The sequence below is a fragment of the Periplaneta americana genome, chromosome 15 (assembly GCF_040183065.1).
Source record: "Periplaneta americana isolate PAMFEO1 chromosome 15, P.americana_PAMFEO1_priV1, whole genome shotgun sequence".
In the NCBI taxonomy this organism is placed as follows: Eukaryota; Metazoa; Arthropoda; class Insecta; order Blattodea; family Blattidae; genus Periplaneta; species Periplaneta americana.
Window position 1 is genome coordinate 76,485,837 of NC_091131.1, and position 22,143 is coordinate 76,507,979.

A 22,143-nucleotide genomic window follows, 5' to 3' on the forward strand; every position below is an offset into this window, starting at 1 on the left:
AGTGACGTATGTATTATGCAAATCTAATCTTTCAGGTAAGGCTCCCTGTAAAGCAGATTTGAATAATTTCAAGGAAAAAATTGTTCCGGGGCCGGGTATCGATCCCGGGACCTCTGGTTGAACGTACCAGCACTCTGCCAACTGAGCTACCAGGAAACTCCACCCGAAACAATTTTTCCCTTGAAATTATTCAAATCAAGATGAGTTTATAGAATATAATATACATTTTATGAAAATAATATATAAACCTTATGTATTTCATATTTAAATAGTGGAAGGAAGGTGTTAATTTTTTCAAAAGAACACGATATTGAAAGTACAATACATTTTATGGTGTGCTAGGGAAAGAGTCTGTGATGAGGCGATAATAGCTATCCTGGTGGTGAGCAACTATCTAGGAATGCATATTTCAACTGTTTACGTTTGCATATTTAGTAAGTATTAAGCTTCGTGACTGTATATACTAGACTGTGGTATTAGTGCGAATTCGAAATAAGCCAGTGGAACAAGTGGACAGATTGAAATACTTGAGGTGTACTACATATACCAATATGAACTGCTGGCAGGAAGACAAAATAAGAATAACAGTGACAAAGGTAGCTTCTAATAGAAAACGGGCATCTTCTGCGGAACTTTGAAAGAAGTAAGAAGGAGCTTAGTGAACTGCTTCGTATGGAGTATGGCATTCTATGGGGCAGAAACATTAACATTACGACGAAGTGAATGGAAACGATTGAAAGCATTCGAAATGTGGATATGGAGAAGAAGTGGGCAGATAACATAAAAAATAAAGCTCTCCTAGAAAGAATATCTGAACAAAGAATGATGCTGAAAATGACCAGGAAGAGAAAAAGAAATTGGCTTGTTTAAGGTCAAAGGATAAACTGCCTACTGAAGGATGCACTGAGAGGAATAATGAACGGGACAAAGGTTCGGAGTAGAAGAAGATATTAGATGGTAGACGAGGTTAAGATGTATCGATCATATGCGGAGATGAAGAGGAAGGCGGAGAATAAGTGAAATGAAGAATGATGAGTTTGTAATGAAGAATGTACCCTTTGTCAAAAAACTATGGTGTGAATAAATAATCATGAATCATGTACAAACAATGTAAAGGTATATAAGAATTATACCTATTAGGTACCTATTTTCCACTTCACCCTTCCTTTTGTGGGATATCGTATACAATCACCAACAGAAATGTGTGTTTATTGTACAATCACCGCTCCGTATATTCCTTCAGACAAATCTACCTTCAGCCAGAAATATCGACCAAGGATAATGCCAAGGCCAAGTTAATCTTCTGTTGGAGTTTCGCTGTGTTGACGTTTCACAGAAAATCCGCTCAACCTGTATTTCTATCTCTATTTAAAAACTCTTGTCTTAACCGTATTATCATTTCCAAATTATTGTTGAAGCATTGTAAACCCATTAGGAGGCCAAAAATAGAGTTTAATAGCATGCTGGAGATTCATTTACACAACATTATTACTATGAATTTTGTTCACACATAATTATACATTTCACTACAAGATTCAACATAAAATTTCTCTGCTACAAGAATAGCCTAAGTGTTGTAGTAAATTCGACGCTTACCACAAAATGCGAGGCGACGTTAATATCCAGAACTTTGGAAACCATGGCCTGCTGCGTCTTCAGGATGGGGTCGAAGTATATGACTCCAGCGCTGTTGATGAGTATGTCAACATATCCGACATTTTTCGCAAGTACTTCCACGGCTGTGTTGTCAGTTACATCGCAGGTATGTGCCTGCGCTTTATATCCCTGCTTCACGATGACCTGGGCTGTCCTCATGTTTCCTTCAGCGTCCGAGTCTACACATATCACATTGCAGCCCAAGCCAGATAGCTGTAAGGCCAGCTGACGACCTATACTACTCGCTGCACCTGTCACCTGTAAAACGTCACAATTAAGAAGAAAAATATTTGAAATGCCTTGATTGAGGTCAATCACCACTAAGAGAAAAACTGCTCTCATTCAAAGTAAGAGGCATTTTCTTTGAGACTACATATCTCTCTGGGTTCTTACTAAATAAGCTATCGTGTCCTATCAAAATCACCTTTTGGTAGACAAGTTGAATGAAGTGCTACGGACACTTGCGTAAGATTGCAATCTACTTATTTTGATGCGCTTGAACGAATGAAAAATTTGGAAAATCTAAAGGCTTCGAGACACCCGTGCTGATTGCAAGACACGCACGTACAACTCGAGCGAGAGATAGATAATATTGTTTTTCTTGAACCCAGTATCACGGAAACGGCGTTTCTCATGCCGGAAATCTACGATACTTCTGTTCCGAAGGAAACAAAGTACATTAATAGAATATTTTCCAAATGCTATTTTTCAGTTCTTCAAGGCAATGTGGGGATTATCTTTATACACTATGTTATAAAGTTCCCTAGAGATAACAATTACATGTGGCTAGTTCTGTAAATTGAAGGGACTGCATAATTTTTTCCTTGAACAGTGTTAAATTCTTCCATGGAAAAATGAGCTGAATTTGCTGCCTCAGGAAATGGAAAAGATACAGTACATGCATCCTCTGTTCAACTTCAAGGAAGGGGACACTGAATTATTTCCGCATTACCGACCAGAAATACGGGTTTATTTAAAATATGGTACATATTATCCTCTCCCCAATATAGGCTTGGCTTTTCGAGAGGCTAATTCTAGACGGGCTTGCACTTAGACTAACTTTGACAAATTGTGAGCTCTATATGTATATGCGAAGATATTCCAATTTCCAAAGTTGGTCTGCGTGACTCCGCTCTGACAGAGTCAGGTTCCATCCTCGGACGAATAGTCTGATAAACCCCAGGGATCGGAGCCTCAAATCCTTCCTACATCGGCATCAGAATCACTCTCAAGACTTCTTCTACTACTTTAACAACTGCAGATGAGAGATGAAATGAGATTGAGAATTAGTAGAATAAAAGATGGAAACCTAGGCCTACATCGATAAAAACCCTCTGCAACGTCTACTTTGTCCACCAAAATTCCATCACGATCTGGCCGGGTATTGAACCTGCGCCTCTAGAATGGAAGATCTGCAGTCCCTCTCACCACACATAATGAGTCATACTCATATTAACCCGTTAGTGCTCAGAATTACTTTTATTTAAATTTTCTACATTTCTCCACATATATTCTATGCAAAGCCAAAACAAGAAAAACATTTCTGTAAGCATGGGGAGATGCTAAAACTTGATGTCAACATAAGTTATCACTGAACACAGGAGATATCATTTTTAAAGACACGGAAAATGTTTAAAACTTTTAAAGTGTTTAACATTTCACAATATATCCAAGATATAAATTACTTGTAGTAGAAAAATAGATACAATCTGAAAATTTACACATTTTCAAACGTCTTATCATTAATGTGCTTAGTGGTCTGATTTAAACCTTGCAAAAACTTTGGAAACGTTTCGGATGATGGGGAACTTCATATTGAGTATGCAGAATTGTTGTACCAGATTACGCAGTTTACATCTGCAGCAGTTGGTTTTACCTTTCCCTATAAGGTGGTCCTTCCTGTCCTACCAATGAAGCAGAATATTAGAAAGACGAAGATTGTCTCGGTTTCAAACTTTCCATGCCGTTAGATTTGAGAAGCATCAGAACTACTCTTGTATCCTACATTGATCATAAGGCATTACGTTCCCTAATTGGCGGTACACTAATCATCTTTGTACAGCACATTCATCGACAGCCAAGCACAAAAAGTTGCCACCACCATTTACTGATCCTCATTTTGCACCTGTAGGCTACTGCGCTGTAAACTGGTTCAACACCTCCCATCTTACAGTTATATTTTGCAATTGTATTATGCATTCTGACAACAATTTTCTTTTCTTTTCAGCTGTAATTAATCTTTGAACATTCTTCATAGCTTTCTTACAATCGCTGTTTAAGGGTACAGTCAAAATAGCATTGTCATTCCATTTAATCTCTGACAACTGCCCATTACAAGCACCGATACTCTTTTCTCTCTCGTACTTTTGGAACTCCTGTTTTACAGGAAAATTCATCAATTTTCCTACTTTGTTTTCTCGAAGGGTAGGCTATCTGTGCAACCTAAAGTTTCGCCTACAAAGTTCTTCCAATAATGGAACAAAAGTAATAAAACTATCAAAATACATTTTTTATTCCACTGGGATTATCACTAGTCGAATCACTACATCACCACCCTGACTTAGTCCAGTAGTGAGCAACAGTTTGTGATCTGCAATATGTGTATGTGGCACAGGCTCATTTGATTTAGCTATGACCCACAGTTCCAAATAAAATGTACTGACTTTTCTCTTATGAATTATCTTGCATGGTGTCGTAGCCATCCATAATATACACCAATAGATAGTGCGTCTCCACAAGGTACTAATCAATCTCTGCCTCTGTACAGTAGTGGCAAAAAACCGGACCGACCCTTGTAGCTGATTTCAGAGCCTTGTTCACTCCAGAGCGTCTGTGAATATTCCTTGGACACGAAACTTGAAAAATTTTGATAGGACTGATATTTAACCCTTCGTTACTCGCGTTAAATTTGGTAACACCAGTACTCACCTGGATTACAATGGTAATCCACATTTGTTTTTGTTTACAGACAAGGTTTAAACATTGCAATTATATTTAAATGTTAAGAAATATATTGTTTTCAGTTATTACAGTAATGAGAATGGATATGTGACGCATAACGGAACGTATTAAATATAAATATTAATAATGAAATATATTATAGTACACAAATTGCATTCAAGTGACATGTTTGCATAATATTTCCACACTGGACGTGTCTTTGTCGTGTAGGATATCTAGCATTGATGCTCACTCGCTGTTTGAAGGTCACCTGAACTCTTGATGTAATCTCTCCCGCAGGAAACGCAAGTTCACTACTGCTGACCTTTCTCACGTCATATTTGATAACTAAATACCTCACTCAGGGGTGTAGCAATGAAAAAATTCAGGGATGTAGCAATCATTCTCACTTCACTTGTAATATTTTACAGAAGTTTTTGTGTATTGTAAGAAGGATATTGATGCACTTTCATTTTTGTGTTTGCTGTTCACACTTTACACACGTGAGTCTAATCTACATCTGATTCAATTATCTGAGTAGACCTATGCATTTCTTCTCCACAGTCCAAACAAATTACATCTGAATGAGTAGGAAAAATTCTCTTCAAGCACTGGAAACAAGATTGTCTTGTGCTCTTGTTTCTTGTTCTACCACACATGTAGCACTTACCAATACCTTCTGGCCGTGTTCCTTCTTCTTCACTTGTTTGTGGAATGCCTAAAAATTGCTCCCCTCTTCTCTTTATTTCTCTTGAAATTGTCTGTTGGGTGATACGCTCGAAAATTAGTGGCTTCATTAGGTCCAGAGCAAGGGTTTTTAGGAGGTTTTTCCGTAGAATTTTTTGTTTGTTTGCAGAATAAACAACAAGAGCATTGACACATGCTATGTTTAGTAAGTCAAAGAAAATAGTCAGAGGCCAGCAGCGTGAATTTCTGCTTACTTCATAGGCCGAGCATAACTGGTCCAGGGCATCCACAGCACATTTAGTTCTATTATAGAATGATATTATTTCAGGTTTCTGGCTTTCTCCCGTTTCCTCATGCATTGCCTTATCATAATGCTTGGTTGATAATGCTAACACTGTTTTGTTTTTCTTTGGTACATACGAAATAATTGTGCAGTTTTCATTGAATCCAAACAATGTACTGTTAACTTGCCTGTCTTGACTAGTTGTGAAATGGGGAGGGATTTCTCTTTTGTTATTTTCCAAGGTTCCTACAAGTGTAATTTTGTCATTTTCTACAAGATCTAAACACAGAGGTATGCTCGTGAACCAGTTATCGGTGGTCACATTTCTTTCTGTTCCTTTGATGGGATGAACCAGCCTCTTCACCACTGCATGTGCATTGTTTCTTTGGTGAAATGGACCATCTGGTTGAATACCAGCATAAATTTCCAAGTTATGAGTGTAATATGTTTTCACATCCACCATAGCAAAAATTTTGATCCCATATTTTGCTGGTTAGTAGGTATATACACTTTCATGGGACATCGTCCTCTCAATGCAACCAACTGCTCGTCTATAGTTACATATTCCCTTGGAATGTAGCACCTTTGTGAATTCTGAATAAATAACTCGAACACTTCACGTACAGCAGCCAGTTTATCAATTTCTTTCCTTTCCTGCCTGTTATGAATGTTATCAAAGCGTAGATATCGTAACAAAAATTGGAATCTATTGTAGGTTATAGTCAGGTAAATTGACTCTATACCTGTGCCATTTTTATCCCATGGTTCTCTTACGTTCAGTCTTCCCGATTTCAAAGCGCAGCAAGATACAAAATACCCAAGAGTGTTCGAATTTCAACGTCATTTGTCAATTTGCAATCTCTGTCACGTCCGTAATTACGCTTCACTTTTTCAATATAAATATTAGTACACCTTATTATTACATTGATTATTGTCTGATCAACAAAGCAGTCAAAACACTCTGTGTGTCCGCGCATTTTTTGCAGCTCTTTTAGGGCCCGGTAAGTGAATCACTATATTTTGTGCTCTTCTTCTCCCTCGTTGAGCTACTGGTTCTTTCTGTCAAATTGTCGTGTTGACTCTGCCCGTGTAGCAGTTTCCATCATTTATAGACATTAGTATTTCATCATCACCATTATCATTATCATCCTCCCCCTCATTGTCTTGTTCTGAATTAGAATAGTGAACTTCATTCAAAAGATATTCTTCTCTGTTGCTTTCATCATCACTTTCATTTTCAATGCCATCATCCAGATCTTCATCTAGCCACTTGCAACTATTGATTGTATTTTCGGTACCCATTGGAGCCAACTACAAAGAGGATGGAACGATATCACATATTTTTTTCATAAAGTTACTGCATTGTATCACTCAAAACCATATAATAACAATTTCACTTATCTGATAACGCCAGTACTCGCGTGGATTACAATGGTAATCCACTCGGAAAAATTGTGTATCACTTGAAAAAAAAAAACCGTATAACTTTGCAATGCGTTGCGACAAATACGTCTAAACACCAATAATGCCTCACTTAGACTGTGACGAGAAATTGCATTGACGCTCAACTACGCAGTGCTGCAGGTGGTGACGTAATACAGGATTAAATATCAATGGATTACTATTGTAATCCACGCGAGTACTGAAGTTAATGAGATAAATGAGTTTTAAAATTAAAATAACTGCCATCTAAGGCCGTGTAATGAATTAAAAAACAAATGACTTCGTCTATAAGGGGCCTTGGACAGTAACAATCGAAAACAATGAAAGATAGCCTACAGAGAATGTTTCTGTGTTTGTATGAAGTAATATCGGAAGCTAAATTAACCGATTTGTATAATTAATTATTATTTCACCATTGGAAAGTGTAGTTTCTCTAGATGGACATAATGCTATAATGTTATTACAGTAACTTCTGATATAATATAATATAATATAATATAATATAATATAATATAATATAATATAATATAATATAATATAATATAATATCTAATATTATATCATATAATTTAAGTTCTTTGAAGGGTTCAAAACCATAGCGGGCCAAGCGCCATTTACTGAATATATAGAAAACAAAGGTTAAAATTAAGTTATTACCATAATTCAATGGAAACATATAACACACATTAAATCTAAATGATGTCAATCTTCATTAAGCTATGGTTGCATGTAATAAAAATTAGAAACATGTTAAAGGAATTGTCATTGCACCAAATGAGTGTCTCTGGACCAAAATGATCGCATTTTAATTATTTAGATGCAATTTAAATTAAGTAACATATTAAACGATTTGTCCTTCTATGAAACACGAATGTTCCCTGGATCAAATGTCCTATTTTAATTATGTAATTACTTTATATTTATTTCTAACGGGTGCAGCGGAGCGCACGGGTACGGCTAGTATGGAATATAATATTATCCACATGAAGTATCAATAGCATACTGTTTAATTTGTTTCAAGTTTCATTCTGTGCTCAAACTTCAACATTTATGATAAAAAGGAATACCATAGGGTGATATCTTAATGTACCCTTCAATAGCAGAATTTGCAAACATTAAGCATATTCATAACCTGCTAGTTTAACTTACGTACCATACACAATACTTTTACGTGAAAATTTAATATACGTAATTATTGCATGTTATAATTTTATCTGCGTCTAATATGAACAGTTGAGTGAGTGCACGACTAATTATAATGTTACATCTATCTAGTCAAGTAGGAACCATGTTTGCTTGTTCCGAAATTACTTTATTCTACTTAATTTTCGTAACCAGTATTCAGTATGTATAACATGACACTTATATTGATCTGATGGTGGCAAGTAATTGCCGAAAACGTTAATCCAATCAATAAATGTGACATAGTTAATAATTAAGACTACACATTACTTGATAAGCAAGACGACGGACCCTATTTAACCCATATTCACCTAATTTGATTGCTTATCGGTCTATGCCCCTTTTTCAAAGTGAAAATATTATTATCATCCTCCTATATTGTATAAGTGACGAGACAATAATGATTTGAAGGAAGAAAAGAGTTCGTTGCAGCCAAATCTTGTTCTTTTTGCCAGTTTTAGACGAGAAAGCCTTGTACACAAACAAGAAATTTAATAAACCTTTTCTCTGCTTCTCTTAATATAAAAGTTCTACTAACCAACACTGTTTCCCCTTTGATGTCCTTGCATTTCCGTGAAAATACAATGTGAAAAATTGCCTGGAGTAGCTTTAAAATTAGGTCACTGCAGAAGATCGGAATAATTTGTGCTATCAGCCGTGTCCATAACCACAACTTGCTGATAGAGGCCTTCATTCTGCTGCTTCACACATCTGTTACAACAAATAAGAAATGGAGATACATTTTTTTAAGCGATTGTATGGCGATCTATAAGTAGTAAGTAACGAAAATAATATTGAATAAAATCTGAAACAAGACTGCCAGAAAATGTGGGAAGCAATTAAAACTAGGTCATTGACTCTTCTTAACTGTAATCTCTTGTACGAGTAATTATGCACAGAACAACGTTAAAATGGCAACATTTATAATAGCTCCATTGTCTGACATTTCAGACTCAGATGTTATGATTAAAACATATTGAACATGACATTTTAAGAATAATTAAATAATATTATCGAAGCCTACAACTTACAACATATGTTCAAAGAGAGTACAAAAATATCGTAACATGGGATAACGTTATATGATCTTAGACAGTCCACAGAAATATAATAATACGAAAAACTTAATATACAGAAGGACCTCAGTAATTTTGGTAATGGCAGAAATGAAAATAATAAGAAGTGCGGCACACAAATCTCGATGAAATTCTCTTTGATTTCCTATGTCTGAGTATGATGTTGAAGGTCTGTGTACTTTAATATTTTCCATATGCCCTTTGCGTTTACAATGCTTTCCAAAGAATCTAGTTCTGTCATACCTTTTTTTGCACAATTTGGAAAATGCAGTGTCTTTTCTGCTAATAAGAAAATGTTCCTTTCCGAAGTTCACTACAAGTTCATTCTGAAGGAAACGCTTGATGCTCTTAATTTTCGACATGTTCCTTAGTAGTGTGAATCGTTAAATAGCAAAATTAATACTAACAGCCCACACTCGTGAAGTAACGGTTAGCGCGTCTGGCCGCGAAACCAGGTGGTTCGGGTTCGATTCTCGGTCGGGGCAAGTTACCTGGTTGAGGTTTTTTTCGGGGGTTTTCCCTCAGCCCAATATGAGCAAATGCTGGGTAACTTCCGGTGCTGGACCCCGGACTCATTTCACCGGCATTATCACCTTCATCACATTCAGAAGCTAAATAACCTTAGATGTTGATAAAGCATCGTAAAATAACCTACTAAAAATACTAACACAAATATGGATACGTGAATAATTAAATAAATAAAAGCAATAAAATAAAAAATACTTGTTTACCCAGAGGATATCAAGTACGTATGGTGGTCGCACGGACTCACGCCAAGCAGCAATAAGAAAGACGATAACGCACTGTTACGAAACAGACTGTACTCTCGCAGTGCCACACCGTCATGACGTCATTAATACTCCGTGCGTTCCAAACTTCAGTCTGCTGACTCGATGACCCTAAACCGAGGTCTGGTTATGACAAAGGCCTACAGTACTGTATACCAACTATAGGTCTACTCATTCTTCAAGACAAGCCATAAACTAACTGTAGCATTTATCCATCACAAAACTGCATATTTCATATACCCTGTTGCCAACTGGCGCCCGTTTAAGATACACACAAGCGACTTTGATTTAAAGGAGAGTTAATCACATTCGATAACACTTCTTAATAATAATTAAATACGATTGCATTGGACATTAACATTTCGGAATTATGACATCCAAATTATAATGCTACTGACACATAAGCATGCTATCGAACACCAAGGAATTCCCTATGTCCATAAACAGGAAATTGTGATGTCACTGACGAAGCTATGAAATAAATATACACGGGACTTAATTAAACAGCATGATATGAAACTTTTATCAACAATAATCTCACTAGACGTTTTAATTTTATCGATAAATCTGCGAGTGGAACACGAGCAGATTTATCTAGAGAAAATCAAAAGTCGAGTGGGATTTAATTGACTATTACACGATTAGAAGAAAGTATATAAAGATTAGAAGTAACGAAGTACTCCAATACAATAAAATATTAATTGACTTACGAAAATACAACTGTCTTAAAATGTATTATTGTACCATCTCAACATTACAAATATTACGCTAGATGCATGCTAGATGGCAGTAGTGAGCAAGCCTTCTTGTCGAGAAGTTCTCGATCTATAGTTATACACGATGGCAATGTTACTAGTCAAGAAGGCTTTGTTGATTCAGTTTCATTTTTATTATTAACACAGTTGCATTCCACTTCAATTATCCGAACCCCAGTAATCAACGTCACTTGACAGATGATTTTCAATAAATCTTAATATTAAATAATCTCTGATACGTGACTATTCATAATATCATATAGCAGAACTATAACATAACCTAACTAATATACTGTACACAAGTGTTAGAAAAGTTTTAATTAACGACGATGACATAAAAAATAAACATGAATAATTTTAAAAGGAATAATTATTAAATGTACAATTTTCAAATTTGAATGTGGTTGGTGGTTCAATTGATGTTATATTGGACGTGTGCGTAATAGAAGTGGAACTCGTTGATTTAGGCCTACATGGTGTATTCAACTTATTCAGGATTTCCGAATGAATAATTTTAAAAGGAATAATTATTGATTGTACAATTTTCAAATTTGAATGTGGTTGGTGGTTCAATTGATGTTATATTGGACGTGTGCGTAATAGAAGTGGAACTCGTTGATTTAGGCCTACATGGTGTATTCAACTTATTCAGGATTTCCGAATGGTGCTCTTCATTTATTTGTAAATCGGATTTCAGAAGATGCATAGGTATGATCAGTGATTTTTATTAATTCTTGTTCTTGAATGTCAATGCGAGTCATATTTGAAACTGCTGTGCATCGACTGGAGTGGTTTGTAATTTTATATATATATTTTTTTTGACGTCCAGACCAGAGCAGTTTCAAATGTTGGCAAACAAAGAAAAAAATGCTAGGGACGCGATAAAATTAAACAAATGCTAGGGACGCGATAAAATTGTGCGATAAGCAGCCATGATTGGTTGAAATACGTCCTTTCGTACCGTTTTATTGGTCAAAAGTAGTATGACGTAGTAAGAGTGTAATAGTCAATATAAAGACATAGCTTGTAATACAGTACATTAATTCCACAAATATTAAGTGAACCACAAGAATTACTCGTATCTAAATAACAAGGAACATTTCCACAAGCGAATTTTAGCCGTCAAGGTCGACTGAAAAAAGTAGTCGGTCTGCCGCCGAAATGAGCGGTTCTTCGACGGCAGAAGCAGTCGACATGAGCGACTCTGCAGTCGAGACGGGCGTTGTGTGTCGTCGGTTTCGGCGGCAGCCGAACTGCAAAAGGTGTGTCATTTGTCACTCGCATTATAATAATGCACGTTGAGGAAGAACTACTTTTATTATTTCTTCTCCGTCCTAGAAAAAGACGTGTTGATATATAATTTATTTCCAAGAAATAGTCTGCCCAGGCATCCTGGGTTGCCAAAAACACAGAATAACACATATATAAGAATAATAACGATTACAGTAAAATAGATGAGTTAAATTTAAATGTGAACTAGGAGCTTAAAATTTAATAAATAATAAATTTGTACATATATTTTTAACAATCACATACTAACGAATAGAAAAGGGGGGGGGGCGATTATGATATTCCGTATATATGATTTTTCAGAATTGCCACAGATCCTTTAATGCTAGAAGTAATTTTTTTTGGAGTGATGTCATGGATGCCAAATGTTTTGATAGTGTTTACAGTTGATCGTGGGATGGTCCCCTCGCTCCGATCATTAAACCACGTACTTCCCAGGTGCCTTCCATCTGATATTTTTCTCTAAAATACGGCATAGTAGGCTCATAAATTTGTTGTTTCTGTTTGTTGAGCTCAGATGTTTGGATCTGGCTCATCTCAAATCTAACAGTTGGGTCTATATTGGACACATCGGATTCACATTCAATGAGAGCAGTATGGCCAATTTCTCTCTTTCTTTCGCGAGCTTCGAGTGCATGAAGATAATTTTTTTCACTACTTCAGAATGTCAGGGTTATCATTCGATCATCTATTGGAAAAAGTGACAGACGGTGCAGATCTAGGAAAGTTTTTTTCTGAATCTTCTGAAAGTCTGAGAGAAGGAAAACTAGGAATATACTGCAGGCCATCGGCATCAGTCGGCTGAGGTGCTCGCCTGTCGATCCGAAGTTGCGCGCGGGCGCGGGTTCGATTCCCGCTTGGACTGATTACCTGGTTGATTTTTTCCGAGCTTTTCCTCAACTGTAAGGCGAATGTCAGGTAATCTATGGCGAATCCTCGGTCTCATCTCGCTATCACCAATCTCATCGATGCTAAATGACCCAGTAGTTGATACAACGTCGTTAAATAATCAACTAAAAACACACTGCAGTCTCAAAACAACGAGTAACTTCCCTTTCTTACACAGATAAGCTTAACAGATCAGGGAAAGAGGGATGCTGTTAATTTCGTCAAGGAAATTACAATTACTACATCAAGACGTGCCAGAAAATAAAAAGAGCGTACATGTCAGCTGCCATAAAGCCTATTCCACTAACTCCTGAGAAAGCTTTGCTTCTTGTTACAAAAGAAATATGTTACCTCTAACTACTGTACAAAGTTTGATCAAAATCTGTTAGATAGAATAAAACTTATTAAATTTGTCTAAATTCGTCCTATAATGAAATAGTTTCTTTACACAAATATAATTACCTATAGTTTGTATACAAAAAAAAATATGTTACCCTTAACTACTGTACAATTTTGATGAGAATCTGTTTCGTATGAGAAAAGCTACTAATTTTACATAAATTCACCCCTACGGTTTCTTTTACACAAGTGTAATGAGAGTCTGTATACAAAATAAATATACGATTTATAAGTACTGTACAAAGTTTAATGAAAATCTGTTAGATACGAGAAAAGTTATTAATTTCGTCTAAATGCACCCCCTATAAGGAGTAGTTTCCCTCAAACACAACCGCAGTTTCTATAGAAAACAAATATCCTACCTGTAAGTACTGTAAAAAGTTGCATAAAAATCTGTTAAATAGGAGAAAAGTTAATAATAGTTACTAATTTTTCCCTAAATTCAGCTCCTATAAGGGTTACTTTCTTTATACAAACGTAATAGGAGTTTGTATACAGAACAAATATACAACCTATAGCTACTGTACAACGTTTCATGAAAATCTGTTAAGATACGAGAAAAGTTATTAATTTTTCTCTAAATACACCCCCTGTAAGAGGTAGTTCTCCTTGTACCAACGTAATCAGAGTTTGTATACAAAACAAATATACTACCTGTAACTACTGTACAAAGTTTCATGAATATCTGTTAAATAGGAGAAAAGTTAATTTTCTCTAAACGCACCCTCTATAGCGGGTAGTTTCGTTTATACAAACGTAATCGAAGTTTGTATATAAAAAATGTACTACTTGTAACTACTGTACAAAGTTACATGATAATGTGTTAAATAGGTGAAAAGATATTAATTATATGCAGCTTTATTTACGTTTTGGACCACTGCTTATCGTCGACCTTATCGGCTAAAAGTCGTCCGTGTGTAAGAGAAAACGCTGCCGCCGGTCGCGAGGACCGACTGCATGACAGCGGCTGCAATCGCTCTGCCGTCGGAGTCAGCGCTCTTGTGTAAAGCAACCGGCAGCTGAATTGAATTGAATTGAATTGAAAGAGGAGAATTGGGAGGACAAAAATTTAAAAGGTACGCAAAACGCGTCCTTGCAAGGGTTTCGGGGCTGTAATAAATTAAATATGTGAGCTTCAAGCCTGTTGGCCACTTGTCTCACTCCGGGTTACGTTGCTCCACTGAAGGAGCTCTAGAAAATTTTGAAGGGGAAACCGAAAATGGATGTAACCTCTTAGGTACCACATACGCGAGAGGACGGAAATGTGATCAAAGTTATCACAGAACGAGGAAGAAATAAATGACTGGTGTAATTCTGCACAATGAAATGAACTCTGTCATACCGCAGTGCATGAAGAGTCGAGAAGACTCGTTTGATTGCCGTTAGGATGGCAGGTGTTGTCTTGCACTTTGAAAGGGGCTTTGCCATTTCGCAGTGCAAGGAGTCGAGAAGACTCTGTCGTCTGTTGTTCGATGACAAGGAAGGTGAAGGCCGTCAGAAGAAACGCCGTGATTTCTGAATCTGCAAATTGAAAGATTCTCTGTCCTTTCGCATTGCGACTAAATGAGTGACCTCGCACATTTAATAGGTGTGGCGTTTTCCATTTAAATACTTCACCGACTGCATCCCCGAGACAAGCCGCTAAGGTCGACTGCTTTTTGCAGTCGAATTTGGCGGCTAAATGTCGGTTATATGTAAGGGCCCTAAGGGCCCAAGTGAACCACATGATGTGAGTATCGGGTAAATACGGTAACTATCCAAAAAAAAGGCAAGTGCCCATATAGTAAGTTAACAAAACACAATGAATAAAGGGTTAAAAATACAAACTGAGTCGCCACTGATTGAAAGAATAGCCATATAACGTAATAAATACTATATAAAAACCAGAACTAAGAAGTTTTTATGTTTTATTTTGTTATTTTACGACGCTGTATCAACATCTAGGTTATTTAGCGTCTGAATGAAATGAAGGTGATAATGCCGGTGAAATGAGTCCAGAGTTACCCAGTATTTGCTCGCATTGGGTTGAGGGAAAACCCTAGAAAAAACCTCAACCAGGTAACTTGCCCCGACCGAGATTCGAACCCGTGCCACCTGGTTTCGCGGCCAGATGCGCTGAGCGTTGCTCCACAGGTGTGGACACTAGGAAGTTGGTACTAAAACTGTTAAGTTGTGTGAGCTTGGACTATATCTCTACCGAATTAAAAGTATTAATGTAAATCTCAATGTCAATGAACTAGAACGTCAAACACGTAAAACCGGGTGGTAACCAAACATGTGCTCCAAACATACCTTAGAAAAAGGAAATAATAAGCGAATAATAAAAAAAAAAAACAAGAATTTGTAATTATGAACTTCGTAACTCCCAATCTAATATAATTTACCCATACAAATAAAAATAACACACAAAGTATACAATTATGATATTATTGACGAACTCATGAAATAGGTACACGAGCCTTAATTAAACAACATTATATGAAACTTTTCTCAATATAAAGGCATAGCCTGTAATACAGTACATTAGTTCCACAAAGACAAAGTGAATCACATGACGTATCTAAATAACAAGGAATATTTTCAGTTTATCAAAAGAAAAACTCCTTTTTTATTCAGAAAAAAATAAAGACCATATTTGTACTCTGAATATATTCGATCTACGTCACAAGGCATTACTAGAGCAAATCTGAAATATGATACAGTATTTCTTACTATCAACACGTGAACAACTACTTTATGAATCTAATAATGTATCTCGTATGTGGCACGTAATATTAAACCCATAATTATTTTCAAGAAAATTGTTCATTTCTATTTTAATGACAGCTGGGAAGTTTGTATCGTAATTCCGTGAACTTGGACTGTAACACAACCGAATGCATAGCAGCACGAGACGTCAACATTTTAACGAAGAATAATCCGGGAAAAAATAAACGTATTATACACTCCTGTTTGCATAATTATTTAATAACAGATGAGTTTACTTTTTTGGAATGATGAATAATATGGGATAAGCACATCGAATACATAGGCCTATGCACAAAGCTATCAAGAGTTTTATATTTGTTAAAGAAATTAACTACTTACGTTTCTCAAAATTATTTAAGATGTGCCTACTTTTCTTTCTTTCAGTCGATAATTCGATATACCCTAGTTTTCTGGGGAAATGGAACCAAAATTGGAAGAGTCTTGATTTTACAAAAGAAAGCCATTAGAATTTTATGTAAATCAAACTATCTGGAACATTGTCGGCCACTTTTGAGACAATCACGGATTTTAACAATCATAAATGTGCGTGTGTGTATATATATATATATATATATATATATATATATATGATCTAGTACTTAACACTCGACAAAATATCGACAATTACTCATTAGTGGCCAATATACATGATCATGAAATTAGTAATAGTGAACAAATTAATATTCCATATTGTAGATTACACAAGAGCAACACAAACTTTTTAATTATGGGGATGAAATTATATAATAAGCTCCCAAGTCAATATTACAAATTACCAATCAATAGCTTCAAAACTAGATTTTACAATTGGTTATTAAATAATCCTTTTTATTCTGTTGCTGAGTTTTTCAACACAAATTTGTATGAAATTGTATTTTAATAAATAAGTTTAATTGCAACTTAGTTAGTTTTCTCCAATTTAAAAGTTTCAAATTTTTTCATGTTTTCATTGTATTACTTAAATTTTACTGTTTCTTTTATTAGTGTTTTTTAAATGTATTTATATGTTTTTTCAATGTATTCTGACGAAGCCTAAAACTGTATGTCTAATGGCCAAATAAATTGAATTGAATTGAATATTAATATTACGTAAATAATACAATGATAACAGAATAGCTCACTTTGTTCAGAACCTAAAATATTAATATAAATTAACAATATTCTTCAAACTACGTATTCACGCGTGTACACAGCTCTACATAATAATACTATGCGTTGTTTATGTGAACTTCTTTTCGTCTGTAGCGAGCGGGAGCAGAGCGAGGCGCGGGTGAGACCTATACTCCTCGCTGTAATAATCAGAAATCTACTGTTTGGATACGAACTTCCTACCTATGATAAAGCACAGCAGTTCTAGGTGAGCAAAGTTTTAAATATTTCAAAAGTATGAACACAACAACACAGAAAGATCACTGATTAGAGCTTACCCAAATATTGGCAGCAACATGCAGAGGAACTGGAAAGAAACCTTGTCAAAGTGGCTTCAAACAGGTCTGGAAAGAAATTACAAGGTCTCATAGTTGAACCTGATGGTGCTAGGTAGGGGACAGAGGGAGGGAGTAGGTGATTATGAGTAGAAAAGGAGAAATAAGGAACATAAGTTAGTTATAGGAATTGCATTATGTTCTAGTAATTCATTTCCTAACACTTCACTTCTTCAACATGTAAGTATATTATTTCCGCTGATGGAATTTTCTTAGAGTAACATGATAAATATCAGAAGAATTATATGCCATACATCCGAATACGACGGTAAATTTCCATGGTTCATATTGATCACAACAGGTATTTTTTTAATCCTTCCGTACTCGCGCGGCATAGCTACATTTTCAACCCACTGCTGGGTATTACGTCATCATATCTCCGCTTTCAATGTGAATTTTTCAGTACCGTCCTGTTACAGTTCAGCTGTGATGTCTGGAATATTTGAATTTATTTATAGACAGGTTTGAACCTCACAAGATATCAACATGACACCACTTATGAGGCAATTAGGGCAAACGGGGTAGGTGGCCAGTTCCTTCCCTCTCCATTGCATACATCGCCGATTAGCTACATATTACACTAATCAGACTTCAGATGCATACAAACAATTGTTCTTACTCTGACACATAATATCGTCAAGTGAGATGTACCGCCTGATAAAACTCATAGATGTACAGTAGTGGCAAAAAAATACCGGACCGACCCTTGTAGCTGATACAAAAGAATCCTGTGCTGTGTATTGTGTCAAACTGTGGTAATTTCAATATGGATAGTGAAGCCAGATGATGTACTGCTATTTAATGTAAAAATACGCTGTTATCTTTGCCAAATGGAGGTAGAAATGTAATATTGATGCCAGATGAAAATAAAACTCTCAATTTTTTTTTTTTCGTCTGTAAGTTTGAGGCACTGAAGGGAACGAAAGACGGCAAGAATCAGATCAAAACATTGAGATGTTTTAGTTGAAATGGGAATATCCCAACATTTAATTTACACAATCAAGAATATGTACAAAAACACAAAAATCAAATTAAAAGTAAATAACACTTTAAGCAACGAAGCTAGAACAATAAATCAAGGAGTAAAGCAAGGCTGCCCAATGTCAACCACCTTATTTAATATTTATAGAAATAATATTACCAAAAATTGGGAAGACGAATAATTGCTCACAAATTTTATGATTGACAACTTCCCACTTAACACATTGCTTTACGCAGATGATCAGATAATCTTAGCAAATTCTGAAGACAATTTATAAAGAGCAATATATACACTATACAAGATAGCAAAAAATTATAATTTTAAAATCTCTATAAATAAAATCAGAATCATGGTCTTCCAAGGAAAGAACCATGTAAGATCCAAAATTGCAATCAATAATAATTATATAGAATAAGTCAACACATTCAACTATCTTGGCTCGAATCTTTCTTATATAAACTCCAGGGACGTAGATATTGAACTAGCAAATTTCAGCAACTGTTAAGAACAATCAAATCAACTCTATTAAAGAAAGTTCGACCAGAAACAATTTTGAAATTCTATGAAGTTATGGCAGTCCCGACATTATTATATGGATCAGAGATTATTAACGAAAAGGCAATTTCGAAGAATAGAAGCTGCTGAAATGCGATTGCTAAGACCTCTTGCAGGATATAATCTTTACGACCATAAAAGGAACGCTGACATCCGAACAGAATTGAATATCACCGCCATTACGAATATTATATATAAATCCCACAAGGGTAGCTGCCCTTCGGTAAGGGTTGCCAAAAGACACAGCATACTAAACAAATAAAATAAAAATAAACACTTCCGTTATCACTATTTACGATTTTTATTTTCAAATGGAAGCTACCCTTGGGAAAGTACTTTTATTCAATAATTATTAGTAATCAAATAGAATATAAGGAAATTTAGGTGTACAGGTGATTACGTAAAATCTGAACAGAATATTTCATTACGTCTATAGCAATAATTTTCAAAATATTTAAAGGAATTCCAAAAGACATAAAACATTCAACTGGGAATTTTGGAATTGTTCCCCTTGCTCCGAACAATAGGGCAAATACTTAAACCTCTCCTTGTATATGATAATAATCTCTAAAGTATTGAATTGTAGGGTCATAAATGGTCTTCTTTTCTTCATGTACTGCTACAGGTTGTTCAACTCCAGTTTCAAAGCGCACTGTGGGATAGATGATAATTGCTCTGTCATTTCTTCTATCAAAGGCAATGATGTCAACTCGCCGAGAACTTCCATCTTTTGCAAGGCAGTGGACTTCTTGGTGAACCTCGTAGAAGGAAGGAAGACTTTTAGCAATAAGTTCTCGTATTGCATGGTGTCTAACATTCCGGATGAGAGTTCCATGTTGGCAGAATCCCAGGATGTGAGGTAAGGTTTCTATCTCAGTGCAATGTCTGCACTGGGAGCCATCCTGAGACCGACCTGGCATGGCACGCACGTTTGATAATTGTCCTATCATTTTAATTGCCTCCTTCCATTCGGATACAAAGAGACCATCCCTTGTTTTTATCCAACGGTTAGCTGGCGTGTATTCCTCTTAATAATGCCACACCTCTGCCTTTCTGCTTGAGTGTGCACCATTTTTTGTATTCCTCATCTCTTAATATATTTCTCAGCGTTGTACTAGTTATTTCTTTAGTCACTGCAAGCAATTGTTCTCTTTTTATGCCCAATTTATTAAGACAATTATTAGCCTCGGCTTCTAGATTTCTTGATGCATTAACATGACAATTATTGATGGTTTGCAATGTAAGGCAGTTATTATACCGTTGAATGTAAGCTTCCCACGTGGCTCGAAATAATCCCAAGCCTTTAACTTTAGGGGAACTATATATCATGTGATCTGATCTTACCGCAACAACTGGTATGAACACGTATTAAGAATGCCCAGCAATAGGTTATCCAAGAGACTATTGGACTATAGACCTCATGGAAAACGAGACATCGGAAGACCAAAGAAGAGATGTAAAGACCAACTTTCTTCTGGAAGCGGAACAGGACAGGAGGCCTAATCCCTAATCCAAGACTGTTATTGATGATGATGTATGTCTGTTCCGTGTATTTATATATTTATCCAAGGAAAAGTCTTGACTCCTTTATACGTATTCAACGAAAATTCTTAGACGGTAGTAGGTTATTGCAGCAGCAGAAAAAAAAAGGAACATCGCAACACATTTTTAATCGGCGCTGTAAATACTCGCAGACACGGAGGCTGCGCGTTAGCACAAAAGGAGAACGGTGGCGTGAAGTGGTAGGTATCATTTCAGGTCACATTTATTTAAAATATAAAAGAAATATTAATAAACGTAAATTACCACAAGAAAGGAGTTTGCCCCTTCCCTGGGTAACATTTAAATACCAAATTCACAGTTTCTGCAGCAACGACTATAATGCAGGACATCAGCCAGTAGAGAATAACATTAGCATTTCAAGTGGTGATATTTGCTCCAGCCACTAGGACTTACGACCCCTGGTGCACATTTCATACGAAGGGAAAAAAATCTCATTTATAATGTACATTTTGAAACTGTTGCGCTCTCAGCTTCTACCTCATCTCCCTCTTTCGGAAGAAGCTGCGTAGATCCTTAAGGTTGAAAACGCGATGGATGTTGAAGGGTGTAGAGGGACTGGAAAGTTTTATTTACGAAATAAAAAAAAAAGAATAAAGAATCTTCACGGATTGAAATGGAATAAACTTATGGAAACATTAGGACTATTGGGGCACATTCAAAAGAGTTTATGAAAAAATGGGATCGTCGAAAAGACGAAATATAGGTGTAAAGAAAGGATCCATATTGACAAGGAAAGGGGACGTTAAGTTTTGCTTATATCATAACGATACGATGCTAGGATCAGTAAAATCTTTTTTATTTTTTCCGAAATTTACAGAAGAGCGTGATATGCCTCTTGTCGAACAGTTGAAACGTCTGTCTTCCACAACGAAGATCCGAATTCAAGCCTGAACAGACCCCAAATGAATATACGATGAGCAATGGCGAGTTTACGACAGAATTTCTTCGTGCACTTTTTACAATTCCGGCATTCACTAAAAATTATATAAAATAAACATTTCCCTTTAAATGAATTCTTTCTTGGGATCTAGTGATCACAATCAGATGTAATAATTACTCACCAATGTGAAGTACTGATGGGTCGCATCTGTGAATCAAGTACAGACCGATTTAGTCCTGACAGCTCAGCGACGCGAAAGAGGGGAAGTAATAGGAGGAGTGGGGAGAGTTCTGGAGTAGAGATAAGGGCGAGCGGTCGGTAAAGGAATGAAGTACATTTAAGCTCTACCGCACGCATGACATCCGATTGCTCCGAAGGCAAGCGAGTGAATAACCCAAACACCCCTTGGCGTAACTAAATGGACTCGCCTGACCCAAGCGCAGATCGCCGGGGACTGTCAGGACTAAATAATCGTACTGTACTAGTGCGCTTTCTATCTCAGCAGATCGGGTTAGATCCCCGACCAGGTCGTGGTGGTATTGTG

At 36.2% G+C, this 22,143-nt stretch overlaps 1 protein-coding gene across 2 annotated transcripts in view; it reads right to left on the reverse strand.

The window, feature by feature from the left end:
* LOC138715141 (short-chain dehydrogenase/reductase family 16C member 6-like) overlaps window positions 1–17,643 on the reverse strand; it is a 37,290-nt gene extending 19,647 nt beyond the window's left edge. Inside the window, exons 1-3 of one of the 2 annotated variants that reach the window (XM_069847689.1) lie at window positions 17,563–17,643; window positions 8,730–8,902; window positions 1,597–1,914 (exon numbers count right to left, since the gene is read on the reverse strand). In XM_069847689.1, coding sequence (XP_069703790.1) covers window positions 1,597–1,914; window positions 8,730–8,885 — 474 coding nt within the window. In that variant the 5' untranslated portion in view covers window positions 8,886–8,902; window positions 17,563–17,643. The remainder of the gene's footprint in view (window positions 1–1,596; window positions 1,915–8,729; window positions 8,903–17,562) is intronic. The other variant, XM_069847690.1, reaches the window with a different exon arrangement.
* Between the last annotated feature and the right edge of the window lie 4,500 nt (window positions 17,644–22,143).